The sequence below is a fragment of the Phycomyces blakesleeanus genome (assembly GCF_001638985.1).
Source record: "Phycomyces blakesleeanus NRRL 1555(-) unplaced genomic scaffold PHYBLscaffold_22, whole genome shotgun sequence".
NCBI lineage: Eukaryota > Fungi > Mucoromycota > Mucoromycetes > Mucorales > Phycomycetaceae > Phycomyces > Phycomyces blakesleeanus.
In genome coordinates, this window is record NW_017265155.1 from 80,826 (window position 1) to 108,750 (window position 27,925).

Genomic DNA, 27,925 nt, shown 5'->3' on the forward strand with positions numbered 1-27,925 from the left:
CTGCAAAGGATCGGGCAAGCGGGCAGGATTCGTACATACCAGGGAACTATAAACTTATATGATCAAATGTATGAACATTGGAATACGCGATTATCATTTTTATCTAAAAAAGAAAATCACAAGAGGTTTACTGACCTTTTTAGCAGAATAGACACTAAATTCATCGGTTGTAATTGATTCTCTAAAGCAAACATGGGAACTACAGCTGTATCAGACTCCACACAAACATACATACACCCACCCACACCCACACACACTACCCGCAATGTATATATATAAAAGCCTTACCTTTCCATATCAAATAAAGACATCCGAAGTCGATAGGTTCCTTCTGCTCTAACAGACATTTCTGAAAACACAAAAAAGGCACCTTCTGTATTGTCCAGATCTCTGAGAAGATACAAAGAAGACACACTTCGGCCAACAGTCAGTCTGCTGTGAAACTCTAGGGATAAACTATCATCGTCTGATTCTGTTGCGTTTGTGGGAATAAGAATCGCAGCAAGAAATAGATAAGGCGAGCGTAGCTGAAGTCTGTATTAATTAATTAATTAAAATATTATTATTATTATTATTATTAGTCATACGTGCTACATTTTTTTATCCACCCTTTCTTTATATATATTATATATGTTGGCTCACAGATTTTTATTTTCATCGTTTTTTCGCTTTAATTTTAGCTCTACTATTGGTGGAGGATCGATAGGTCTGCGATCAACTAGAGAATAAATTTTGATGACAAGTTTAGAGAGTGTGAACAAAATTTCAAACAAAATAATAGTCGCAGCTTTACCTCGTTCACCTATGCCACACATCCTAGACCGAACGGGTTGTTGTCTTATGACGAGTTCAAATGATCTGGTAATTGCGTTAATATAATGTCAAATGTCATGATCATCTGATTGAATCCTGTTTGCTTACAATGAAGTGTTGTTTTGACTAGAATGTGTACTCATTGGTTCCAAGCAGGGTTGACTGCTCATTCTTATAATGATAACAATAAAAAAAGAGGTGTATATAAAGAGAAAAGGAAAAAGAGGGAGGGTAAGGGGAGAATGTTAAATATATTGTACTTTGTACTTTGTGTGTGTGTGAATATGAAAGAAAGAAGCAAAAGAAGAAGCAAAAGAAGAAGAAGAAGAAAGAAAGAAGAAAGTACCCAAAAAAAAGGGGGAGGGGCTTGTAAGGTGTAATTTTCCATATATTTAATGTATTAAAATTGGGGGTAATTTTTTTTTATATTGTGCTTATTATTATTTGTTGCTGTTGGTTGTTTTGGCTGTGTATAGTGTGTGTACATAGTATGTGTATATAGTGTGTGTATATAGTGTGTGTGTGTGATGGTTGTGCAATGCTGAACCCATTTTTTGGCTATCCTTGTAATGTACAAGTGTGGAAAAGCGCATACTGTGCTTGGCTGAGTTGCTTTAAGCTGCCATAGTGTCTGACGTTGAAAATTATTACGTGTGCTGATATCAACTGCCTAGTTTGGTACTTGAAGTTCTATTCCATTTAGTCTTTCTGGTAGCCTGAGCTTTTTTGCAGCCTACATGTCAGTTAAATGTTACCCAAAAACACAAAAACTCGGAAGGCTCTCCCATACACAGTAAGCTTTTGCCTATTGTGTAACCATAATGAATACATGCTCCTCTGGGTCTAATTTTCTTAATGTATTTTAATACTACTTCTAGAAGACTGGATAAAGCATTTTTCCCTTCTTAGCAACCAATATAATCCCCCAAAAATTACAAAAGCAAAATCAGTTTTGAACTCAAGGCGTTTACCAACTGGACGAACAGGTGACAGCAATTCGGGTAAAGCTGTATGGTGAACAAAAATAAGTAGAGAATTTATCGTCAGATTTAATCGATTATTGGATAATTATATTGAAATTAGATCCGCCACGTGATTACTGTTTGAAGTCGAAAAAAAAAAAGAAAAAATTGGCCCAAAAGAAAGTGATTCAGGTTTTCCAAAAACAAAAAGAATATTCCACATCTTTTAATGTCAAGGCATCCCTTTTTTTCTCATTTTTTTCTGCATATTATGCCTTAAATCGACAGCCAAGCTAAAATATATGTTTACTTTGTTATAACTATGAATAATAGCAGGCAGTAAAATACTCATCTACTAAAAGGTTGTCATTAGCAGGTTAACAATAGTATTTTATGAAAAAAGAAAAAATATTGAACTGAATTCACAGCTAAATCACAAAATAAGTACTTTTCTCATACATATATTATATTACTATTAAATGTGAGAGTATAATTGCAATTTACTATCCCGCCAAAATAAGGGGAGGAGGAGGAGTTTGATCTCATCCAAGAATTGGTTTCTATTATAAAAGCGTATTAATGGCTTCAGTAGTATTGTATACTTTATATTTATTTTTGTGCTGTTAGAAATCACACTCATATTAAAGCGGCGAATATATGTCTAGGGACGGCCTCCTAATCTTCCAAAAAAAAAAAAGGTATTTTCTTATAAATGTATGTTGTCTTGGGTGTGTGTGTTCATAGTTACTTATCTTAACACTCAATATAAGTGCAAATGGCTAATCTATTACTGTAATATTTAAACAAGTATACCTTTAATTATGTTAAGAAGCAAATGAAAAACATTACCCTTAAATATATATTTCTTAAACTTCCATAAATGCAACGTATTATTATTCTATATATGAAACCCCCTTGCTTATCTCTCTCTATCTATCTCCACCTTATGGTCGAGCTAAAATAATAATAAAAAGTAACTGCATCAAGCTATAGCTTTTTTGTACTTTACAATAAATTTTGTCAATTTAATTAAAACAAAAATATATATACATTTTATATATTAAAATCTGTAATACTAATTACAGTTAAATCTCAGGTTGAACATATAAACTCAGTAGTATATATAATTATTATTTTAATGATTTGCAGCAAAATACTTGTGATTCCAACAAATCAAACCAATGTTTTGATTTGTCAAAAAACCAAATTCAAAGTATAAAAAGAATAAAATAAATATATGTATGTATGTATCTATGTATGTATATCACTGTTGAGATATGGCAGTTTTATATATCTATATACGCCTGTAAAGAGATTCAATAACGCCAACAACAGTAACAACGCCCACATTAGCAACTTGTATTTAGGGAAAACCAAGTCTTTTACAAAAGCATTGTTAGACTTAATATTTTTCAAATACACCATGTATTCCATGGCACTACTGTCATTAGCTCCTCTTATCTTTCTCTCATAGTTCATTATCTTAATTGATATCAAGACATTAAAACATCCCTTGTCCCCCTTATTTTATCTCATTTTAGAGAGAGAAAGAGGGAAATGAATAAAGAAAGAGAGATCGATCAGAATATTTCAAATATCGAATGACTACATATTTTACTTTAATTCTACCTAATTTGGACTATATTTGCCATGGCAACCACTATATTAAAGGTGTCGGAAACATTACCATCATCGCGCGGAATTAGGTATTTGCCCGACCTGTATTATGGTGTATTCTATGCCTGATGTGTACCATGCAGTTTCTATTTTGTCCTACACAAATGTAACAGTCATCAATTTTCAAATACAGGAATAGACGCCTGTAAATTGTGATAAAGTACAGTAGCTTAATAATATTGTAAAGAGCAAAAAAAGAAAATAAAAAAATAAGAATATTACAGCATAATAAAGTAGAATAAAGTAGGATATAAGGACAATATCAGAAGCAAGACAAAATAGCAATATATTATTTCAATTGATTACTAGAAGCTATTCTCTCCATTGAAAGTTGTTCCTCTGTCAATCGCTTCTGTGCAACTGTCTCCGATACTCGCTGCTCCTCTTTTATGCGAGCTGCGTCATCTCTCTGACGCCTCTCACGTGCATCATACTGATCTTGGTAAAAATCAACCGAGTTTTGGGTACTGACTGCTGGGGAGGGCCGATTGATACGTGCATCGTATGCTTTGTTCACAAATAATAATAACAACAACGAGAATAAGCTTGATACTCTCCTGAATAGTTACACTCTTAAAAAGAATAACAAGGCTTACCCCAATAGGCTGCACATAGAACACCAGTTCCTACAATGACCGCACCCCCTAGTCTAACATTCTGTCGAAATCGAATCCGCTTTTCTGCATGATCAGAACTGCCCGGAGCACCAAGTAGTTTTGGCTCTAGTTTATCTAAAAGTATCTTCACTCCATATATAGATGCGCCTCCTACAACAGCCAACAAAAATGGGGGAAGTCTAGGAATCATTGAATGCGATGGTTGATTTTTTTTTTCTTTTCTGTGTGGGAATGGAATGGCAGAGTTTGTTTGTGTAGACTACAAAAGCTGATATTAAACCCCCGAAAAAACCAAAGCCAAGCAAATCAGATACCCAGAATTCGACACCGATAATCCAATCTTAGTGTTGCGTTGTGCCTGAATACGAGAGATATAATGGTAATATTCATAATACTCATAATAGAAACAATAAGAGCTTTCTGTTTGTCCTTATATAGCACAGAAAAGTATAATACTTAGTAGGAAGTAATTATGAACGATTTTCAAATTTATCTATTTTTTCTAGTGATATTTAAAGTATATTCTACATAATTAATATATTTTACAGAGACCAAGGGTCATAAAGCTTAAACAAAGGGATACAGTTATACTTGCTTTTATTCGTACCTGAATCTCAGCACATATTAACGAAAAGATATAACTAAGCCGAAGAATAAGAACTTTAGATGACACACCATGAGAAGAAAAAAAAAGGGGGGGGGGGCGATTAAGAGGACTCTTTTGAAGAATGCTTTTAATCTTTTTCAAAACCACCCTCTGAATCGCCTCTTTTTTTTTGGAGTGAGAATGGGTCTCAGAAAATGACAAAGACATATTTTTGCTACGTATTTCGATCACACATTAACATACTGTAAATATACTGGAAAGTGTTTTTTTTTTTAATTTTAGTGTTATATATATCAAAATAGCTTTCGAAACCCCCTAACTGAACGGCATATATAGTAATGATCATTAAATGTCTTTGAAAGTAATAAAAAAAAGTACGTAAAGGAAATCCATAAAGTTATTTGTGAGCATGAACTGTAACTAGGTAAGGATGGTTTTTATCCAACACAAAATTTATCACAGAAACAGAGTTTATAACACTATGGATATCATCGTCATATACCTAGTTTTTATCTAAATCTAGACCTTGGTTATTAATATAATTCATTTGATATATATTTATATATTATATAAAACCAAACTTAAAACACCCTTTTAATTAAATCAGGAACATAAGACATAAGATAAAAAACAAATACACATACACACACTTGAATCGCTGGTGCGACTAGTACTGAATCTATTGTTACGACTTTTGAGAAGTTCTATTTGTAAAAAGTCTCTGGAGGGGTAAATTATAAGAGAAATTAGATTATTTATTTGATGGTTTTTAATTTTATTTTGAAGGGGTTGAGGTATTTTGTATTCTGAATGTTATAAATGAGAGTGTGGCTTTATGTGGGGGAGGAGCCTGTTGAGTCGAGAGCAAAGTCAGAGCAGAGACGTGATATTGATGTATGGACAGTGCAGAGGACAGAATATAGTTGAGAAGGAATAAAGTGAAAGTATAAAAGACATAGGATAGAAGGGCATTACTCGGTGCAGAAAAATATAACAAGCTAATTTATGGGTACAAGCCGTAGAACCAAACGCTACGGTTTCTGTGGGGAGAATAATGAATGATTAGAAAAGGTGTTGTTGTTGTTGGCCAAGAGAAGGGTTAATTGGGCGAGTATGGATAAATTCATTGGAGAAGATTAGCCGATAAGATTGTGTGGGTAGTTAGGACTATGGCTCGGCTGAACACCGTAGCGGATAGAAAAGGATGGGGTAAAAAAAACAAGCGTTTTTTTTTTGTGAGAATGCATTGCAGGATACGGTTAAGAGAGATAGTGCAAAGGAGAGGGCGCAATGATGTTTACGTTCCATGTGCCCGCCAATTTGGTATATGTGGCGAGCCTTCAAATTACGCCAGGATGTTTAATAAGTACAACAAAGATGAAGATTAGACTGAGGATTAGTAACCATGTGAGACAATGGCAATAGAAGGAAAGTACATAGGTTGGTAAAAAGGGTCTAAAACTTGCGTTGGAGATAATTATATGGCTTTCGTAACGAGATTTAGAGGTAGACCGAGTGCTTGATGAACTCTAGATCGAGCTTCAGGGAAGACCTAAAGGAGAAAGGAGTTGAAGCCCGTGTTCTCGGATCGGAGGAGAGTTGCCATCCATTGAGAGACCAAACCACGGGGCTGATATGGGGCGTGGATGAGAGGCTGGAGCCAACGAACTTGAAGGGCACATTACCGTGTAACAGGGTCTAGAACACCAAAACTATAGTACTTGAATTTAGTCATAGCTTTAGTTATCAAAAATGTATTATCATTATTATTATTCTTTTTAAAAATAATAATCAATAGTAATTAATTAAAGCATCTTTACTGGTTTAGATAATCTGAAAGTATATCTGTTTATTCCTTAGATGCATATATATATATATATTATTTGACTGTCCCAAGGTATGTGCATGTGTTCCTGTGTCTGTGTCTTTTTTTTTGTAGGTTGAGAGCTTATGTCTCACATTTTTATTGCTCAGACGTTGGGGTAATAGAGAGGTGGCTGGACAAATGTTGTTCGAGTACTTAGAAGAAGTCTAGACTAGACATCAAATTCCAGCATGAAAGACTTTAATTAGCTTAATGTACCAAGATGTTAATAAGTTTAAAAAAAGATGTTAAGAAACTTAGTGTTCTTGAGCATAAGTCGGATGAGAATTTGTCCAACCTATAAAGCAAAACACACAGTCTAGCCGTTAAAAACATTTATATGATTTTTGAACTACAAACACAATGTGCTGCCCATTGCGCCACATGTGCTTCTAGCCGCGATAATGTTAAGATTATATTTATTAAAAAAATGTAAAGACTCGGCTTTTGGATATAGCTTGCAGTAAAAACTTGTTGGGTATTGTATCTCTTGAAATATTAAAAAACTCGGCTTTCGGAAATAGGCTTGGAGTAAAGCTTAAATTTGTAGTAAATTTCTTGAAATATGAAAGGATTCGGCTTTCGGAAATAGTCTGCAGCACAACTTATTGTGTTGTGTGGTATATTCAAACCAAAATTTACTTTGCTTATATAATAGTGGCGTGGATTAACAACTGAATTGTACGAGTTATCCCTTTCAAATCACAGATAATATATTTATAGACTACCGAGGAATATTCTTAAGAGAGATAAAGTATAAGTAATGGCTATTATGGTAGGCAAACAGCTATATTCACTATATATATATATATATATATACGGTATTCTCTAAAATCAGTCTATATATGATATATGCAGTATACCTTGTTCTCATACGGGAATTGAGACCTTTGGCGCAGTATCTCCTTTCCCTCTCTCATACGCAATCTTTATGATCTTGATAGTGTGAGAAGCTCTTAGATATTCAACAACATTGATTGCCTAGCCTTAAACCAACCTTCAATGCCTTTAGACTACTTTCAGTCGAAAACATAAGTTTAAGCCTCCACTCTTTTCTCTTTTAAAAGCTTTTTTTAGAGAACATTTCTATACTTTGTTAGTCCTTAGAATACCAGATCCGCTCATACGATGATTATGATAATGATGTGAAGCAAGTGGTGATATTGTCAAATAACTCGGACAAGGAAATCGAACAAAGACGAATTAAAAAAGAGACACGGAAGTTTATTGGGTAATAGTTTATTAATATTAATATAAAGGGTTTAAGTAGTAAAATGGGTCTCTGAGATAACGTCTAACAGAAGAATATGTATAATTCAGGTAGTAATATTAAAATTTGTGTGCATAAGAAAATAATAAGGAGTATATAAGTGTATATATGTATATGAGAGATCAATGAAAATACACATACGTATGTGTATATGTGTATGTATGTTACATATAAATACAGGCATATATATATGTGTGTATGGTGTATGAGGTTGACAGTACTATTATCAGTAAACACTAGACCTCTAGGCTTGAACATTCTCGGGGTCCTTGACTGTTTGAGCTGGTTGTCCAAAACGAACATTTTTGATAAACAGTGAAAGGATAAAGCCAACAGCTGCAACACCGAGGGGAATAATGAACACTGAGTGCATCGCTCTGGCATAAACATGGATAATAGGTCCTTGGTACTCAACAGGCATATTACGAATAAAGAGATAATTTTTTAGGGCACCAAATTTGTTGGCGACATACTATACAGATAATTGTTATTTGATAAGTAAGCATTCATTTTTTTTGGAATATATATGTATATACTAGGTTTTAGAAGTGAACAGAAGCTTACCAAATATTCGAGAGGAACATCTGCTACGTTGTGAACAACAAAGGTTCTTATTAAGACTTGGTAAATAGAAACGCCCTAAAGAATAATCAATGTAATTAGTAAGACTTTAGCAATAAAAGGATGTCTAGTCTGCCTTTTTTTCTTACAATGGCAGCTCCCATAAACATAAAGAAGTTGAACTAAAGAAAGAAAATGATTAAGTCATGTCAGAATTTCGGGTTTAAAATGTTTAGTTCTTACCATAGCTGTTGTTATGGCAACATCCTTTTCTGCTACCACGGATTGAACATTAACAAGACCGTTTGTTTGAGAAATACCCAAGGCAAAGCCTAAAAGACACCAAAGTGAGTATATTTTAGAGTAAAAAGTAATTTGTGTATGTGCTATGTTTCTATTTACCACAGAATCCTAGGTAGCCGGCCTGTGCACCCCAAGAACTGTTTTCATTGACAGTAAGGAAGAGACCGTAGCCAATTACTGCCGAGGCAGCTCCAAGGACAAGGAAAAATTTGGTGAAAGGAAAAAATTTGAGGGCAGCTGTTGTACCTATGGCGCCAAAGATAAGGCAAACCATATATGGAACCAAACGAATACCAGAGCTAATTGCATCTACTCCATAAAGGGCTTGGAATAACATAGGACTAATGAACATATTGGCCACAAATTGAGCACCAACGCAGAGCATAAAGAAGAAAACAACGACGGCATGGAAGTTGGAGAAAATGGACTTTGGCAAGAGCTAACATAAAAATAAATAAATAAAAAATAGACTAAAAATTGATTCACAAAGATAGATGTACTTACAGGCTCAGCGGCAAATTTGGTTTCAACAATAAACAAGAGGATTAAAGCGATACCGCATGCGGTAAAGGCTCCATAAGCGTGGGGATCTGTCCACCTATATATAAAGATAGTCGGTAAGTTAACATGAGTGAGTGTGTTTCGATTCTATACTAGCAATAACTTGCCCTAATATGCTACCAAAGCTCAATGCAATCAATATACAGCAAATAGCACCCATAGCCAGTACCACACCAATCCAATCGACTCTCTTAAGCTTGCTTAAGACTGAATCACGCGAAACATTAGCAGGCTCTTTAAAGAAAAAGACCGCAACAACAAAGATGATACTGGAGAGGATAAAACCAAGCCAGAAATCCCATCGCCAGGTGACATAGTCTACCAGTGCACCACCTATATTAAGAAGATTTAAGATTATTATTTTTTGTGTAATGTATATCCAAAAATAGAATTTATTTGTACAATCACTTACCAATAATTGGACCGGACACACTGCCAATGCCATAAGAAATGCCCAGCAAGGCCTGAATACGAGGACGTACTTCAACACTTGCGATATCAGCAACAATAATAAAAGACATGGATAAAAGGCATCCTCCGCCAGCGCCTTGAATAGTACGCCCAGCTATGAGCATATTGATAGTGTGGGATAAAGCACAGACCAAGCACCCGATCATGAACGATAGAGCACCAAATCCGAGGACAACTCGCCTTTTAATGATAAGATAGAACACAAAGGTATAAGTCTTTTTTTTTATTCGATTGGTAATTTAAGGATATTCTAGATCTTATAAGAGACATACCTTCCAAAGAGATCAGAAAACTACAGTATCGAAAAAAAATATTGTTATTATTATTGGTTTACATTGTCTTAAAATATTATTGTAATTTACCTTTCCGGCAACTGGTTGAGAAGCACATGCACCAACCAGAAAGGCAGACGCAATCCAGGCCTGACTGTCAACACCGTCAAGATCGGTTGCAATCTTTGTCATGGCAGGCGAAATAATTGTTCCGTTGAGGATCATCAAAAAGGTCGAGAGTACACAAACACCAGTTTGGAAAACAAATACTAATTTATCTGGCATTCTGCTCGATGGCAAAAATCCTTTTTTGGCTATAACTATGTTTTCGCTACTTTCGCTCTCTTGCTTTATGATTGTATCTTGACCGTAAACTGTTGCTTTGGATCCTTGCAGGTTCGTGTGGGATCCTTCATTAAGGTCTTGGGAATGCAGACTTGCTGTTTTCTCGGACATTTCCCATTTTGTACTTGTTGTAATAGTTTCTCCACCGTCCGTAGTGGTAGTAGTAGTATAGGTGGTTTCGGTAATATTAGGTACCATATCGGGAGTTTCGTATTTTCCAAGCATAGCTTGATTTATATAAGAGGTCAAGTAGAATAGTTTACTAAGTGTTGGAAAGATAAAAGCTTTTATATTTTTTTAAAAAAGAAAAATCAAAAGATTTATATAGTACCCATCTGAGTTTTCTGCGCATGGCTAAATTTGGTGCAATGGAACTGGATCGGATTACCCTGCTGTGCAAATGTACAAATGTATTCCAATTTTATTGAGGATTACTGCCAGAACATTTTACCGCTATAATGTTTATTTTTGCTTATCTTTATAGCGAGACTTTACGGAAATGAATTGGCTAGAATATACTCTTGAATAGCTACACGATCGTATTAAAGTCTATATAAACCTCTGGTCTAGCAATGTTCCTTGATTTATCCGGTCTTGAAAAAGAAATACTACAACTATGTGTAGTATGTACGTAAATTTATTAGCAAAGTACAGAATACATTGAAGATATGTGGGCTGAGGTGAAGAATTGATTCAGAATTACTATACGATTATATCCTATTTAAGGATGATGATTTTTATGTCACTTTTTTAGAAAATTATATCGTTTATTTGATATATTTTATTTAAAACATGAAATAAGAAGAGTTTGCTTGTGTCTTTATACTATTAAGTGATGGTAGTTAAATCTTACATATCTATTTTACTATAGACATATATACATTTACATTGTTGCTTTGATACATTATATGATACGTTTGTATTGAGCCACCTGGAATTGTATGTAAGCTATAATATACATATATAGACATAGGTATGAATATAGATATACTTCACTTGCCCAGAGTTTCTTGCTTATTTTCTCTTCTGTCTACTTTTGAGTCACAACTTAGCCGTGCTTGTGAGACCCTGTCTTAATGTTTGAAATATTCTTGGATTTGGAAAATTCTACACTGATCTGTGATTTTTTTTTGGTGAGCTTGGTTTAAACTCATGAAATCAAAAAAATCAAATTAACGTTTTTGGAAGTAATATTTTATACCCCTTATTTAGGTAATACTTTAATAAAAGCTTACATGATCTGCCATATCCAAAAGAATAAGTGAAAGCTTATTGTACAGGGAAAAAGGTTTACTTCAAAACATCTTTAGATTATTAACAGGCGAAGAAAATTATATCAGAAAAAAAATATGTTTTCATTTTGAGCGAGCTTATTGATCCTCTGGATCATTAATGTCAAAAGATATTACACTTGCTGTTAAAGTTTACTCTATTTCAAAGCAAAATCTCGTTTTAAGAAACTTAAAATAGGCGATGCCGTTATAGCCACATAGATTTCTATATATCTTATAAAAAGCTCAAAATTAAAATCAAAATCAAAATGTACAGAGAGGAACATAGATATAAAGAGGGAGAGAGGAAGGTGAATCTGTACTACATCGGTAAGTAACAGTAGAGAACATACGGAGTAAGAAGCATTTGGTATAAATATTAACAGGAAACATATATGCCGCAGGGCTTGCTATATATACAAGTGATTCAAGTGGGATGTCTTGAGTACCCACCGGGAAATAACAAGAAACACACAGCCAAAAAAGCTTGGCAAATACATGCTTATCATAAGATGAGCTCAAGGTAACAACAAAAGTAAATTTAAGGATATAAATTACAAAAATACATCATAGAACTATGAGACATCAAATATATACTTTATAAGAGATTGGCCATACGGACTTAAGGAAATATGCGATTAACTAGGTAATTTGAGTTTAAATAAAATTTCATTCTACAACCACGGTAAGCTATACAGGCCCCAAATGATACAGCACAAAAACAATGCTGTGAACACAGGTAAAATAAAATAAAATAAAATAAAATAAAAAAGCAGTAATTTTCTATTTTATTTGTTAGGCTTACACACAGAATACAGAAGCTAGCAAAAAAATCAAAACCTTCGTGTGCGTGTGTGTGGCGCAGAATATGTTGTACATTTGTCAGGTAAAGAATTCATTTGCAATTTGGCACAAGCTTCTGACCATATTTCATAGCTTTGAAGGTGCTTAGATCAAATAATACACCCTTATCTATTTCACGCTCGAATATAAGTTACGATAGTGTCTGGTAATGGTCTCGACCGTATTGATTAAAAATTAATAAACATATAAAAGTCAAAGACGAAGAATAAGACCGATTGGAATCAGTTAAGACATATGACATGTTGTCACAAAGGCAAACTCAGCTAAAGTAAATAGGGTAAATTGATGAACCGTGAGTAGTAAAGAGGATCGTAAAATACAAATCATACATATGGTTTGTTTCTTATCTGTTAAAGGTATGAGCATTCAGAGAAAAAATAATACATAGCTGGTCAAAACTCATAATGATACTAATGATAATAATAGTTTGGTTGATAAGGTGGTTAAAATTCATATGTTAAGCTGATCTCTGACTTGATCACACTTTTGAACCTTTTGGTAAGTTAGAGCTGGATGCCAGTTTCCCGGGACATCTCAAGCTTTTCATTTTTAAACAGTCACAAAATTTAAACAAAAAAGCAACCTTGATTTCGTCAAAAAATGAATATGGGTTGAATCGTCTTTGAAACCAACATAGCTCAATAACAACCTTTGCTCCTCAGCCTCCTTAAAACACCAACAACAAAAAAGACAAGCGATTTGGGTTGGAGGTACCATTGTAACAGAAGCTTTGGGCACTATGCAGCCTATATAATTAAGGCTGATTTAAAGAAAGAAGAAGCTATATATATTCTTATAAGTATAGCTTGTTTGTCGTGGAGTAGAAGAGCTGGCTGACGAGATTTTCGAGCAAGCAATATTAGTTGAAAAATCAGACTACTGAAAGACAACGAATATTTTAAGATTTGCGTTGAGTTTTAAAAAAAACAAAAACAAATTTTGTAGGGGTCTAATTACTTTGGACAGTCAAGGTTTTTTTTTCTATTATTTTTGGAATTCAAGATTTTTTGTATAGAGAAAAGATGGCTTTACTGAATTTTTGTCTAATGATTGTACTACTTCTTTTCATTCATTCTTCTTGTACCTTTGAAATAAAGACATGTATATACATATCTGTGCGTGTATACGTATATCATGGTTTGCGTATATCTCTATTTGTGTTGATTTCCTTGTGCCTGAAATATCTTAACTTTATCCTCCAGAATATAGACGTATATACAAATATAAACATATTTCTTCTTGTTTGGTTTGTGTAGCCAACTTTTATCTTAATAGCTATTATAAGCATATCTTTATCTATAGAAATGATGCTTTGACAAATTTTATCTGAAAAAAAAAATACCCCCAAAAAAGCTATTTGGTGCATAGTCACGTTTTCTTTTATTAATATTATAATATTTGCTTCAAAGAGCAGAAGAAGAAAAAGAATGCTTCTCGGTGTCATTTTTTTTGAAGAAAAGTAAAATAAAGACAGAAAGCTGTAGATAGTGGCGGAGGTGGCTGCGATGGGTTTGCGCTAATTTAAGAGCAAATTCAAGGGCGGAATATGTAACCCGTACTCTCAGAAGAAAAGAAAAGAAAAACCAAAAGCTGTAATGTCACACCTAAAGACTTCAATTACTATAGATACATTGTATCCAAGGCAACAAACCCCTTTTCAGATCAACAAAAGGGGATAAGGTGCAGAGGCGTAAACCTATGGAAGTTAGATAACGTAAATCATTAGTGCGACTTTCTCGAATAGTCTTGTAAGAAAACTGATATTCATTCTTGTCTAAATAGTACTCCTGTTGACCTCTTTGGAATACGCCTGTGGGTAGAGAAGAGAAATGGCCAGACCTGTTCTGTCTAAATTAGTCGTCTGAATCAAATGTGCTAGTTAAGTTTACGCTTGTTGATTGGCTAAAAAGACCCTCGCTGTAGACATCCTAACACAGGGAAGCCAATCACGTGCAAGCTAATATTCTCGTCTTCTCTTTGAGCCTCCTACTTTTCAAGGTCCTGCGTCGAGAACAACATCTTTAACTTTCTTTCTTTCTTTCATCATCATCATGGCCATTCGTGGTATGTAGTAATTTTTATAGAAATTAAACTTGTAGCTTTGAGACAGTACGCTATTATATATCTACCTATTCTATTTCTCAGAAACTTATTCTTGTTTATTGTTTATTGTCATATTCAGACGTCTATATTGCCTCTGTCTGCCGCACTCCCCTTGGTGGCTTCAATGGCTCTCTTGCCTCTTTGTCTGCTACCAAGCTCGGCTCCATTGCTATTGCTGGTAAGTAACTCTAATGTATTGATTACTAAGCACGCGAAAACACAGCCAATTTTATCGGTGTATTGACAATTCTTCCATTTCTTTTCTTCTTCTTCTTTTTCACACGCACAGACGCTATCAAGAAGGTTAACTTGCCTATCGATGCTGTTGAGGAAGTAATCTTTGGCTGTGTTTTGTCTGCTGGACTTGGCCAAAACCCCGCTCGTCAGGCTGCCCTTGGTGCTGGTTTGAAGGAAGAGACCATTGCCACCACTGTTAACAAGGTGTGCGCTTCTGCCATGAAGGGTAAATATTTAGAAATTTCGCACGGGTTTTAAACGCGTCCGTTTCATGTACGATTATTAATCTATGAACATATATGTGCGTGCGTGTGTACCTTTGTGCCTGTGCTTGTGTTTGTGCTTGTACATAATTTTAGCTGTCATGATGGGTGCTCAGTCAATTGCACTTGGCAATGCCGATGTGATTGTTGCTGGTGGTATGGAGTCCATGAGCAATGTTCCTTACTATTTGCCCAAGCAGCGCTTCGGTGCCACTTACGGAAATGCCGAAGTTGTTGATGGTATTGTCAAGGATGGTCTCACCGATGTGTACAACGCCTACTTGATGGGTGTCGCTGCCGAGGAGTGTGCCACTGAGTATAAGATCACCCGTGAGCAGCAAGATGACTTTGCCATCGAGTCTTACAAGCGTGCCCAGGCTGCATTTGCTCAGGGCAACTACAAGGATGAAATCGTCCCTGTGACTGTTTCTGGCGGTCGTGGCAAGCCCGATCGTGTGGTTGTTCAGGATGACGAGGTTGCTAAGCTCAACGAGGAGAAGCTCCGTGCCGTCCGTCCCGCATTCGTACCCAAGGATGGTACCGTCACTGCCCCCAACTCCTCCCCTCTTTCTGACGGTGCTGCTGCTATCGTCTTGGTCTCTAAGGATGCTGCCGAGAAGTACGGTTTGACCCTTATTGCCAAGATCTCTGGCTGGGCTGATGCTGCTCAGGCACCTGCCCGCTTCACCACATCCCCCTCCCTTGCTATTCCCAAGGCTATCAAGCACGCTGGTCTCAAGGAGTCTGATATTTCTTTCTACGAGATCAACGAGGCTTTCTCCGTTGTCGCATGTGCCAATGCCAAGATCCTCGGTCTCCCTGCTGACAAAGTGTAAGTGAAGTATTATATATATATGGGTATTGGTGGTTACATTTAGTAGAAAAATCTTGCTGTGTACTTGATTACTGTAACTATGTACAAAAAGAGAAATAGAGTTAAGAAATTTGGTTTTGCTGTGTCAAATGTAAATAATGTTTAATTTTGGGCGCTGACATCTATCTTTAACTGTTTCTTAGCAACGTTTGGGGTGGTGCTGTTGCTATGGGTCATCCTCTTGGATGTTCCGGTGCTAGAGTTATTGTGACCCTTACCTCTGTCCTCAAGCAGAAGGGTGGCAAGTATGGTGTTGCTGGTATCTGCAACGGTGGTGGAGGAGCTTCCGCAATTGTTATTGAGCGCCTGTAAAATAAATAAATAAATAATAACAATATATATATATATATATAATCCAAAGTCATTGTACTTTTGGCAGAAACTTGTAGTGCAAACTAATTTTTTTTAGAAAACCAAAAGTGGCCATACAATGTTCACATTCCCAATAAAAATTAAGTATTAATAATAATAAGTAGCAGCATAACATAAAAGGCTTATATACAATGCACGATTTATCCGCATTGATCTTTAACAGCTTTACTGATTTCTTTGATGATAAAAGCAACCACCATTTAACCCTGTTGCTGGTCTTACTCATTTTGGATTTTGTGTCTAATTTCGGTTTTAGTAGCATGGCAAAAAAGGAGACCTCTGCCAGATATTCTTTTTCTTCTTTACCTTGAACATATTGATTGTTAAATATAACCCCTTGGAGCATCCACAGCGGATTATCTAAATCTAGAATCGCATCTTTTTATTGCTCGAATGTTTTAGTGAAGAGCCGAATTTAGATATCTGTTAAATAATTGTCTAAAGAAATTGGTTAAAACATTTATTTAGACAAACCGCTGTGGATGCCCTAAAATTGCCTTTTCTTTTTTCTATAGTGTAGCACATATAGCCATAGATAATAAAAAAATCAAAAGAAATATGGTCGATCGATAAAAAGCTAGCCGACTACAGCCAGCTGCACATCTACTGTATTTTAAGCTATTTTTTGATGGTTTGGAAAATTTATTTTTAAATGCATAGTAATTTTAACCAGAATCCATCGTCAAAAATAGGTCATCAATAAAAGGCAAACCTATTGACTCAGCTGGTCTGATATTAGGTCCTTTGGGAATATAACTATACAACCAAAACCAGAAACCAAAGAGAACCTCTGGTGGTGATATTTAGGCTCGTAGCCTTTTAAATATGATACTTGTAATATGATAGATTATAACTTCTTCTTTTAATCAATTATCCACTCCATGAGCACCCCATTAATGCGTAAATTTTATCTGGAAAAGGTGTATACCTTTAACAACTGCAGATTTCGTTTTAAATATCCGATAAAAATTGAACACAAAAACCAAAACTGACAGAGTGAGTACTGTATTTATAAACAACTATAAATATACATATATATATATTGGTGTGCTTTATCCAATGTCAGACTTCACCTTGGGGCTTGGCTTTTTTGTGGCCTTGGCTTCAAAGCCCTTTAACCATGGATTTCAATTGGCATATTTTAGCGTAGGCAACAAAAATAACTTACAAAGGTATATATATATTCTTGGCTTTTGGTTTTTTTTGGCTTCTTTCTTGTCTCGTCTTCTACTTTTTTATAATGCCCAGTCAACAGCAGATTGCCTGGATTATCTACCTTATCATCTTCATCCCAATATTTATTTCGTTGGTCTGGAGATGTAAATTCAGTGTAATGACTACCCCCATTATCTTTTTCACCCTTCTCTGCATCGTTGGCTTGTGTGTCCTCCTGTTTGGCCAGTCTTCCGAATATGGAAGCTTTTCTTTTATGGCTGGACACAGCCAGATCCTTGGACAGTTCCCACTGATATCAATCCTACTTTTTGCCGCTGTACTTAACCCACAAGTAGCATACATTCAGCACGCATTCAAAATTGGACCTTCTATATCATCATCAGAAGCATTTATTATCCCGCCTGGATCTACCACTCGAACGAGAAGCTCAGGAAGCTTTGATATGGAAAAACCTCCACCTCTGTTTTCCAAAGAACCATCATACCAAAAAGAGCTTATGCCTCCCAAGCTTCCAATCCCTTCTAGGGTACCTAATACTCTCGGGAATGCAGTCTTTAAAAAATATTATGTATCCGTCATAGGAATATTCACACTATACACCATAACAGCCATCGCTTTCATCTGTATCCGCTTAATCGAAGACAACTATCAGGTTTATACCCATATCGCAATCTGCACCACAATTTTAGCTGCAATTTCCTGGATCAACATTACCATGTTATTTTATGGCACCAGAAACGATGTTTCTCGTCATATTCCCCTGTTCCGCTTGCGCCAGAATGATACCCAGCGTGTGTGGATTATATCCCTTCTATTCTCCTATTCAATCACAGGAATGGCGATTGTCTCTTGGATTTATTGGTCTCTTCAAATAAACGCAGCGTCAATTGACATCGCATATTGGATAGTAATCGAAGCTTTGCTGGTATACACACCTCTGGTCGCGCTTTTACTGTTCTATATACGCGAGAAGAAGATATCCTTAATTAAAAATCAATACAGCTTGCACATGGAAACCAAGCGTAAGAGCGCAACCATGGGCCCAAAGTCCCATGCTCAAGAGGAGATGAAGTACGTTACTAGAGAAATAAGTCTGCAGACTGCTCGTCACACCCCTGCTCCTGTTGAATCCCACTCGCGTCCTTTGTCTTACCAAAACAGAACAGAACCTCTTCCTCTTTGATTAATCATACATTTTTCTTTTATCATATTATATTATAATCTCATGTACAATAAACCTACTATAATTTATTCATTCTGGAACGATACAAATCCAAGATTTTGGAAAATGATAGCTTTCTCGGTTTAGTAGCTTTAAACCGATTGGATACACCTAATAGCTCGGATCTACAAACAATCAAAAAAAAATATAAGCATATTACAAACCCACAAATATTTCTGAGGTACCATAGAAGAAAGGAAAAAAAAATTGAATACAACCTTACCAAGTAAATGCTCGCTACATTTGAAACAATATGTAACCTATATATCAATTATATCTTGCAAAGCCATAAACCTAATAAAACGTGTAATACCGATAATGCGGAGAGGACAAGAGTAAGTATGCGATAGTGTTTAGTTGTCGATAATCTCTCGCCTTGAGATTTTTTTCTTATAAGTAAACAATCAAACTGTCATATAGACTCGTTCTATTCTACAACAAGGTTGTAAGTGCATTGTTGGGCTCTTCAAGTATAGTTCAAGGTATATCATAATGTTATATTTTTGGATCCTTGGATTATTTTGGATAATTAGGAAACAAATAAACAAAGATACACATTTATCTAGGGTGTGTTTGCTATTATAAATCCCAAGACCAGCTCAAAACAGATGAGGAGCCCATAAGTTTCTTCTCTCTAATCCAACGGTTTATTTCAGTCAAGGATATACTTTGAATCGAGTCTGGTTTAAAGTACTGCATACCCAGTATGTATTACACGATCTACTGAGTTAAATTCGCCAAGCCTTTATTTTTTCTTTACTATTTTGTTATCAATTCTTCTTCGTTTTTGTCTATCCAGCACAAATACCTAATCTTTCTTTCCGTTCTGAAAGCAAGAAAAATAAAGAAAGGTACTCAAAAAAATTCACTAAATACCAAGTCCAATTCAACGTTAGATATTTCAAGCACATTTTTTAAGGATTCTACCCTATGCTTCTTTAGATGGGCTTAGTATATATTCCTCATCAAAGACTGTGGCTTGCATTTTGTCCTACCCGCTAATAAGTACACTCTTTGGTTTTTTTTCTGTTTAAAGCGAAGCTTTAACTGTAAAGATCACAAATAGTAAGAGTCTGATAGAAGTTGGGCTTTATTATTAGCTTCAAACCACAGAATGGTTCATGTACAAGGGGCTGAGCATTCCAATAAACAAGACAATGTCTTACAAGGCTTTGTCGTTATCGATTTGATGAGTAATTTTTCCACCAATATACAATACTTTTAGCTTGGCCTTTACAAAATGATTATATCACAGTTACTTGGATATAGCGCTAAGATCGCAAAAACAGGGGTACGTATGAGTCAATAGGCAGAGTACAAATTCCTCTGTACAAGCAAATGTAATTAAACAATGTGCAAATAATAATCGAGCTGAGAGCATTATATAACTGGTACAGAGAGAAGTTAATTTAATGTAAGTGATCAGCGAGAAAATCAAATAGGCTTGTTTATTAAAGCTCTCTTTTTTTTGTATATTATTTTATAGGCCTGTTTTCAAATCGACCCCACACTGATGTACTCCACCTCTGTGCTTTTAAGATTTACAAGATATTTACTTATTTATATTTGTTTTTTTTTTTAAAAAAAAAACCCTATGATGGTAACATAATCCAAGTATACTTCTCACACAGCTACTCTTGTGTATCTACTACAATCGGAACCTTTATATCTCCCGTAGTTTTTACGCGATCAGTATATTGTATTTATCGATATTAGAATACCATTGGTCAGAAGACTAAATAAATAAAAAGGACCGAGAGTCTACTCAAAGAGCCACAGAACCTTGGGCTGTTTCCAAAGAACAATAACTATTATCACAAAAGCTGACGTATGAAGATGAGACTTGGTTTCCTCTCTTCCTTTAAAAACTACCTGGAATTTATTTTAATTGTCTTTGAAAAAGCTTAAATAGATGTCTAAGATGTGATGGCTAATTCTAAGGACAATGTTCCTACTACTGTTATTGCCTTCTTCCGTCAAAAATCATAGACCACAATATTATACTTTTAATACGTTTAAATATAATTAGTATTAACGCTCTGATTTTGTCAATGCATGTGAGATTAAAGAGCTATTCAATTAATCAAATTTATTAAGAACAATTCCCACATTTTGCATAATCGCAAATACTATATATTGGCTCATATAAAACAATAGTTTTTAACGCCTTCAATTTATTACAATATATATATATATATATATATATATATATATTCGTCTTTACATAGAAGTTTCTGAATTAATTACTGTAAGAACAGAGAAGACTAGCTACAATTAAGTATGCGAGATGTTCATACATGTTAACTCGGGTTTCTTTGTAAGGCAAATACAGAAAGTACTAATAAAAAAGTATGCTATGTATCACCAATTCCAGAAATTGACTCAATAAAGAACAGAACGTAGCGAAAGTGAGTAGCTTGAGCTTTAATCCCAAGCCCAAGCCCAAGTCCAAGCACTGTCTATAACTCTAAATATAAATGTTGGTTGAAGCGCTTATTATTATTATCTCTAATAAGAAATTATGGCCTGAATCTTCTAGTAGAGTGCTTATTTACATTCCTGAGCCTGTATGTATAAGATATTTATTTAAAGTTTACTTATTGTATAATACATACTTTATTCCACTTGTTGAAGTTTTTAGTTTACTTTTTTTTTTAAAAAAAAAATTAGTGCACTAACATGGATAATTAATTCCTGGTACTAAAAGTGTGTTTCAAAATATCTACTATGTATCTATGTGAAAAGTACTGATTTCTGTTACAGAAATGCCGCTTGACAATGGCTTATAAATACATGTCTTGTTCACTTTTCTTTTATTTATTTTACTAAATATTCCTATTATAGAATACATTTAGCTAAAATTATATACTGATTAGGATGCCAAACTACTTCGCTTATGCAGTGCGGTACCGCTTCATGAATTATAATATTCATACTGCAATTTTCTTTATGCAGATACATTTTTATTTACCTCATTATGATTCAGGGCTAGCTTACTTGATTATAGATTTCCACTAAAGATATAAATATGGTGGAATATTTGTGTAGTTCATTGGATACCAATTATGTATTTGTGATTCAAAACAAATTTAATAAATAAATAAGAAATATAAAAGTAATTGAAGCTATTATACAAGACTTTCATTCATTAAATAATAAGACATCAAAAAAGCACGATCGTATTTGAGTAACATTACTATTTCAAACTTGACGTAATCTTAATAGCATATAAGCATTACCCAAGTTATCTTTTGTGGCAAAGTGGTTAAATTATTTGGATAATTTTTCTCGATTTGTCGGGTGTGTATCCTAACCCTGATTTAGGATAAAACTGTAGAATTATGGGTTTTACGATAAACTTTCTAGTACTTTTAACTTAAATATATTTTGAGTACGGGGACCGAGAGCTTAACTCATTGTTTAAAATAGAGAGAAAAACATAGCATAGCATAGCACAACAAAACAAAACAAAACAAAATAAATATAAAATTTATGTTACTTATCACTAATACTATATTTTACCACAAATTACTATCGTTTCTCTTGGTTATATTCAATTGAAACATACGACTATTAGCGGCCTTATTGACCAAAACAAGATAATAGTATTACATCAAGAGATCCAGTGTCATTTGAATTTTCTCTGGATCGATCAAGATAATCGAGCTATTAAGTCATTTTCTGTTTTATTTGAGGTGGGTAGTTTCAATAATGTTAATAAAAGCTATCAAATAAAAATATATAATCGTTTTTTATGTGTACTTGTTGTAGACTGTTATTTCTTTACTCGATGTGCCTTGATTTTGCAATATAATATTTTAGTGCGGACATACTGTAATACGTGGTTTTGCTTTAGCAGACTCAGCTTCCTCCCAATCTGTGGTACCATTTTAGAAGATGAGTTCAAGTAGAATACTTCACCTTTTCTATGCTCAGCAAGTGTACAGGGCTACAAACTGTATCGATTTTTAATATTTTAATCATAGGTTCTTTTGTTAAGAGTGCTCTTAAGAAATGGGCAAGATTTTCTCGTATAAGTAGTGTATATGACCTCATTTATATATAATTGCTATGAAAAAAAAATTATTATACCACTTTATAAATACAGTGCTTAAACTCATGACACATTAGGCAATGAATCAAAAGAACATTCTTTAGTCAAAGGACTGACTGACTAAACATCTAATAACAGTCACGAGCTGCTCCGAACAAAGTCAGTTTTACGGACTCTGATGTCCGCCTGGTCTCTGTGCTCATCTTGTTAGACTCGATAAAGACAGTCCTTGTTTGATTTTATGGATATTTGACATACATTGAGATCAATGTGGCGCCTTTAAGCCTTTTGGACAAGAGTCTTAGCAATAGCCCAGACTTTCCGCTCCATACAAACAAACAGAAAAAAAGAATATCGAAATCAAAAAGTTCTTTGATGTATTTGTCTTGTATGGTTAGCAATACCTTTAACTATCAACAAATTACAGATAATAGATTGCATTGTCTCAAGCATAGCAATAGCCTTCATACAAAAACTTGCATAAAGCAATTTTTTTCTGGTTGAATTTCAGACAAGAATCATCATATAACTTAATTTCAAATAATATATACAGAAAGATAAAAGAATAGACAGATATATATAGAGATGGTAGTAGAATAGAATTTAAACAAACTATAATTAGCTTCAAGAGAGGTATGGTATTATTTTAGAGAAAGTTTTATAAAAGGAAGATAGTGAAATACCAGGAATATTCCTTTGTATTAAGTAAACTTGCTTAGGAAGAATTGTGACAACGGCATGAACATTTTTTTTTGCTTGGTTTTCAGACCTTTTCAAAAAAAAAATCCTGATCTTATCAATGTTCTTTTTAACCAACTCGTATTTATTATCCGACATAGGTATTTAAATCTCAAACGTAGTCACTTTTAATTTAAGACCAAAAAAGAGAGGCAAAACTTGTCTGAAAATAAACTTGAGTTAGTCCAAAAAAAAGAGTAATAAAGTTACGAAGTTTTTGAAAAGGTTTGAAAACCAAATAAAAAAATAATACTTTATTAAATTAAAACACCGTTGTTACACTATTTTTTTTAGATAATTTGCAAACAAGTATTTCTCTGTTTTCCAACACTTCGGCTTTTTACGTTCTTTGATTCTTCTTTCTCTTTCTCTTTCTCTTTCGAACCTATGCGTATTATATCACCTCTATCAATTATTCTAATCTATCACATACTTTGTAAGTATTGAAATACACATGGATATATATATATATATATATATACATATATGAACAAAAGCACTTAACTAATATTACCATTCTTTTTTGTTCTTCTTCCTTTCCTTTCTTCATCTTCACAGCCGTCGCTGGTAAAGGTGGTGGCGGAGGAAAGGCGTCTGGAGGCTCTAGTAGTGGTAGCACAGGAAGTACAGGAAGCACAGGAAGCACTGGAAGCACTGGCAGTACCGGCAGTACCGGCGGTAGCACTGGAAGTTCAGCTGGTGCAAGACCAAATGGTGCGTAATCTTTGATTTCGACCCTCAGTTTATTAAGCAAAGTTTACTTATTAACTTATTAACATTATTTGTTTAGGTGGAGGTGGAGCATTTTCTCAGCCTAGAACAAATATACCTAGTAGAGCACCTGCTGGAAGTGTAGGATACTCTAAAGGAGGTGCGGGTGTTGTTCCCACTCAAAACACCAATTATGGAAACACAAGAGGTAACAATAGTTATTATTATTATTAAGGTGAAGAAAAATTTGTTGGCAATATATTTATATGTGTTTTTTTTTATAAAAAAATAAATAAATAAAGGGAGTTATAACTACTATACTCCTACGACAGCCAGTGGTTACGGAACAGCTGGTCGTAGTGGCTGGGTAGGTGCCTACAACCCTGCGATGCTATATTGGGTTATGGTACCATCGTTCCTATACCTCGGATATCATTCAACCTATCATCGTTATAACCAAGATACCGGGGCTTACTATGCTCCCCAAATCGACACACAAAGCAACGGTCCATCGAATATCCTAATCAATGGTACTGAATATACGAGCGACGAAGATAATTATCACTACACCTTTAATATCAGTACAAACAATGGATATCCCATGGCAGACCATGCTTATTATGCCTCATCCGACCATGGTGCTCATCCTGCAGACTTTGCTTACCGTCTCACTTTCTCACATGTCGTCGAATTTGAGGATGTCAACCAAAATGGCATGTTCGATCCTGATCAAGACCGCGTACTGGCTGCCTCATCTCTCCAGAATGCAGTTTGGAAAGAGCTTGTATTATCTATGAAGCCTGTTCCTACCAATTCGTCGCAGTCTTATTATGCTGTTACCACTAATGCAAGCATCCCCTTCAATGGAACCAACAATCTTTTTAACGTCCAGCTCACATGGCGAATGTCCAACCTTCAGTTAAACTCCACAGCATCTATTCCAATTCAGCCAAACTCATTGCAATATGACTTTGGTGTGTCTGGATATCCTCTCACCTCATCACGCCTAGCCCTTGCTCAGCTTATGAATACTTTGAAAGACAGTGATGTCTTATTTGACGTAAATTCCACTACTCCCGTTGACATTTCTGCTCAAATCAGGTCTAATCAGACATATGGCCTCTCAATCGGCAATTACTCTGAGGGTCGTCTGGAATACCAAAACACACTAAACATCAGTGACGGGTCGAACGCTGGATGGTACACCAGTTTGAAGCCAAACGATATCTCTGCGAACTCTTACATTTCTCCTGACGATTGGATTTGGGGTACTCAGGCACCTTCCACTGGTGTTTCTAAACTACTTTTCATTTCTATGCCTTTTACCACCGACTCATCTGCACCTGTCAATAATGGTACCGCCGCAGTCAATGCAACCACTACAGGTGCTACGATATCCGGTTCGGTCTCGGGAATGGGTTTTTTGGATGTTGATGTCATGAATGCAATTGCATCTGCCTCAAGTTCAGCAGACAGTTCCATAAAATCGTTAGCATCTAAAACTCCCTTGTATATGGTCACTTTTCCATGCATATTGTTTGGCGTATTGATTAGCTTGTAGATTCTTGCTACATATATATATATATATATATATTCCTACTCTTACAATTATATTCTCACTTTATTTTACTCTTTTATATATAAATATACAGTGATACGTATGTATAATAATAATAACACTAACAATAACAATACTAATAATATATAATACAATACAATGCGAATTTATCAATATATAATCCCTTGTTTTGTAAGCCTTTATTAAAGATTTAATCAAGCTTATATATCTCAGAGATTAATAATTACAAATGAAATATGCAAACAGAACAAACACTAGTCCTGACTAATCTTTAGAATTACAATCCAAGTATATAAAATTTCATTTAATTTCTTATTACGATGTTCTTTGGGTGTGGGTTTGTCTTGAACTTCCTTTGGAGTGTTGGTCGAAATTCTCTTTAAAACGGTTTATTTCTTGTACTATGGGGTTTCCAAGTGAATTACACGCAGGCTGAAAAGTAAAGTTCTGTGGCTCGTCAAAGAAATACAGTTTTTGCCAGCCTCTTTAAACAAAGATTTTTTTTAGTGATCATCTGAGTTTACAGGGTTTCTGGGAGTTCTTTAGAAACATTCCGTCATAAGCTTTCTCACTAACCCACGGTTGTGGAAATTTGGGGGAGTTTCTTTGTTATTTGAAATCGGTGAGCAATTAGTGATAATGCGATACTACCCGTTTTTTCATTTAGTTCATATTGAATTATGTGTGGCTAGCCAGTTATTAAAGTTGAAAAAAAAGATATCCTCAGAGCCATTTTAATACAATGATTTTCTCAAAGTAGATTTCATTCTTACATAAAAATGTTACATCATCTTTTGTACCCTTTCACTATGCGGTGTATATTGATAAGATTTCTTATTATTTTTATTTAGGTTTGCAACTATTAAATCCAACTTCCTTGCTTTGAAAGTCGACAATCAATTTATATAGTTTTCCAAATCAAAAGCTTGCTACAACTAATAATAATAATATTCGAAGCACAAACCACTTGGAAATATCCGATATTTATTGATTGATTTATGCCACCAATGTATATGCAAATATCTGCTATATATATACATTTGTTTCAATTCCAGCCTTTGTCTCGTATGTCAGTTCTCCAAAGCTTTCTCTTTTGGTATCACAATAATTTCAACCTAAATAACATGAATAAACCTCACCGAAAGCATAATACCAAGTCGCAATTGGTGAAGTATGTACTAGAAGTTCAAGATAGCAGGAATATCTTAACTCCATAAATAAATATCAAACTTTAACAGATAAATGTCCTAAAAAATTAGATGTTAAAACCTATTCTTCTAACTCCTCTTCTTATTGTAGTACTGAATAATATATATATATATAAGATTAGATGTTAGGAAAATAATCATCAAATGGACAGCCAAAAAATATATAGCTACAGTTACATATTTGTAAAGGATCCTGTCTATATTTTAACCAGAAAAATATATAAAAAATCTTAATTTAAAGAAAATAAACATAGTATAATACTGCAATAAGCATATTGATTTCTAGTAACAAGATCACAATCCTAGATATTAAATTTTCCTTGTATAATATCGTAATGATATTAATGTCAATAGTACAAATATACTCGCTTTTGGTAAGAAACATCTTCTTTTCACAGTTCATGATGGTTTCAGAATATTTTTGCTAATGGAGCTTACAGCACAACTTTCTTGAGAAGAAGAAAGACATTTTTTTGATAGTTTGTTTCGTGACACTATTGTTTTACGACATTATTTTTTATAATTGCGCCATAGTATCCAGATATTGGGATACATCTAAAAAAAATCGCCTAAATGATAATCTCCTATATCTAATGGGCTAGTATTCAAGCAATCAATATAATTGAAAGCACTCGAAATAACCATATTTAATAGACTGTATAAGTATATTCTCATATTAGCATTCAAGTGTATGCTCTTAAGCAAGACAAAGAGAGATAAAGAGTGTTAAGCTAGTAAAGAGTATGTGTCAAAGCATGCCCGTGTAGCCTCAATCATATTGCGACATCAGTGGTTCCTTTGGCGTTTATTGTATTACCGACTCGATTGATTTTCATTGCATATTATACATTTCTATACTAAAGAAAAAGATATAAATAATCATGCTTTAACAGCTAGTTAATATCATCTTACTCCGTTCTATTTTATTAT

General features: G+C 34.5%; 7 protein-coding genes across 7 annotated transcripts; 4 read left to right on the plus strand and 3 right to left on the minus strand.

The window, feature by feature from the left end:
• PHYBLDRAFT_159850 (hypothetical protein) lies at window positions 1-1,040 on the minus strand (the record flags this gene model as incomplete). The annotated part of the gene is made up of 5 exons (XM_018434071.1): window positions 922-1,040; window positions 794-858; window positions 643-718; window positions 289-534; window positions 1-199 (listed from the first exon to the last, which is right to left on the minus strand). Coding segments are annotated over exons 1-5 (545 nt in total), but the record flags the coding sequence as incomplete, so codon positions are not given.
• Window positions 1,041-3,741: 2,701 nt separating this feature from the next.
• On the minus strand, window positions 3,742-4,259 carry PHYBLDRAFT_66896 (hypothetical protein; the record flags this gene model as incomplete). The annotated part of the gene is made up of 2 exons (XM_018441702.1): window positions 3,742-3,959; window positions 4,049-4,259. 2 exons carry the CDS (start codon window positions 4,257-4,259, stop codon window positions 3,742-3,744), a joined length of 429 nt encoding a protein of 142 aa, XP_018287174.1.
• A 1,832-nt stretch (window positions 4,260-6,091) lies between these two features.
• On the plus strand, window positions 6,092-6,378 carry PHYBLDRAFT_149535 (hypothetical protein; the record flags this gene model as incomplete). The annotated part of the gene is made up of 2 exons (XM_018432290.1): window positions 6,092-6,108; window positions 6,210-6,378. 2 exons carry the CDS (start codon window positions 6,092-6,094, stop codon window positions 6,376-6,378), a joined length of 186 nt encoding a protein of 61 aa, XP_018287175.1.
• A 502-nt stretch (window positions 6,379-6,880) lies between these two features.
• On the plus strand, window positions 6,881-7,489 carry PHYBLDRAFT_66895 (hypothetical protein; the record flags this gene model as incomplete). Its single annotated transcript, XM_018441701.1, has 3 exons — window positions 6,881-6,946; window positions 6,979-7,160; window positions 7,399-7,489. The coding sequence occupies 3 exons, from the start codon at window positions 6,881-6,883 to the stop codon at window positions 7,487-7,489; spliced, it is 339 nt and encodes a 112-aa protein (XP_018287176.1).
• A 256-nt stretch (window positions 7,490-7,745) lies between these two features.
• Window positions 7,746-10,263, minus strand: PHYBLDRAFT_39748 (hypothetical protein; the record flags this gene model as incomplete). The annotated part of the gene is made up of 9 exons (XM_018440132.1): window positions 7,746-8,282; window positions 8,375-8,449; window positions 8,521-8,553; window positions 8,615-8,703; window positions 8,774-9,113; window positions 9,179-9,272; window positions 9,343-9,568; window positions 9,648-9,921; window positions 10,081-10,263. 9 exons carry the CDS (start codon window positions 10,261-10,263, stop codon window positions 8,055-8,057), a joined length of 1,542 nt encoding a protein of 513 aa, XP_018287177.1. The 3' UTR covers window positions 7,746-8,054.
• A 4,238-nt stretch (window positions 10,264-14,501) lies between these two features.
• PHYBLDRAFT_39747 (hypothetical protein) lies at window positions 14,502-16,417 on the plus strand. Its single transcript, XM_018440131.1, has 5 exons — window positions 14,502-14,522; window positions 14,641-14,739; window positions 14,851-15,024; window positions 15,158-15,893; window positions 16,079-16,417. The coding sequence occupies exons 1-5, from the start codon at window positions 14,510-14,512 to the stop codon at window positions 16,245-16,247; spliced, it is 1,191 nt and encodes a 396-aa protein (XP_018287178.1). The 5' UTR covers window positions 14,502-14,509; the 3' UTR covers window positions 16,248-16,417.
• A 1,130-nt stretch (window positions 16,418-17,547) lies between these two features.
• On the plus strand, window positions 17,548-18,666 carry PHYBLDRAFT_149538 (hypothetical protein; the record flags this gene model as incomplete). The annotated part of the gene is made up of 1 exon (XM_018432291.1): window positions 17,548-18,666. One exon carries the CDS (start codon window positions 17,548-17,550, stop codon window positions 18,664-18,666), a length of 1,119 nt encoding a protein of 372 aa, XP_018287179.1.
• Window positions 18,667-27,925: the final 9,259 nt, after the last annotated feature.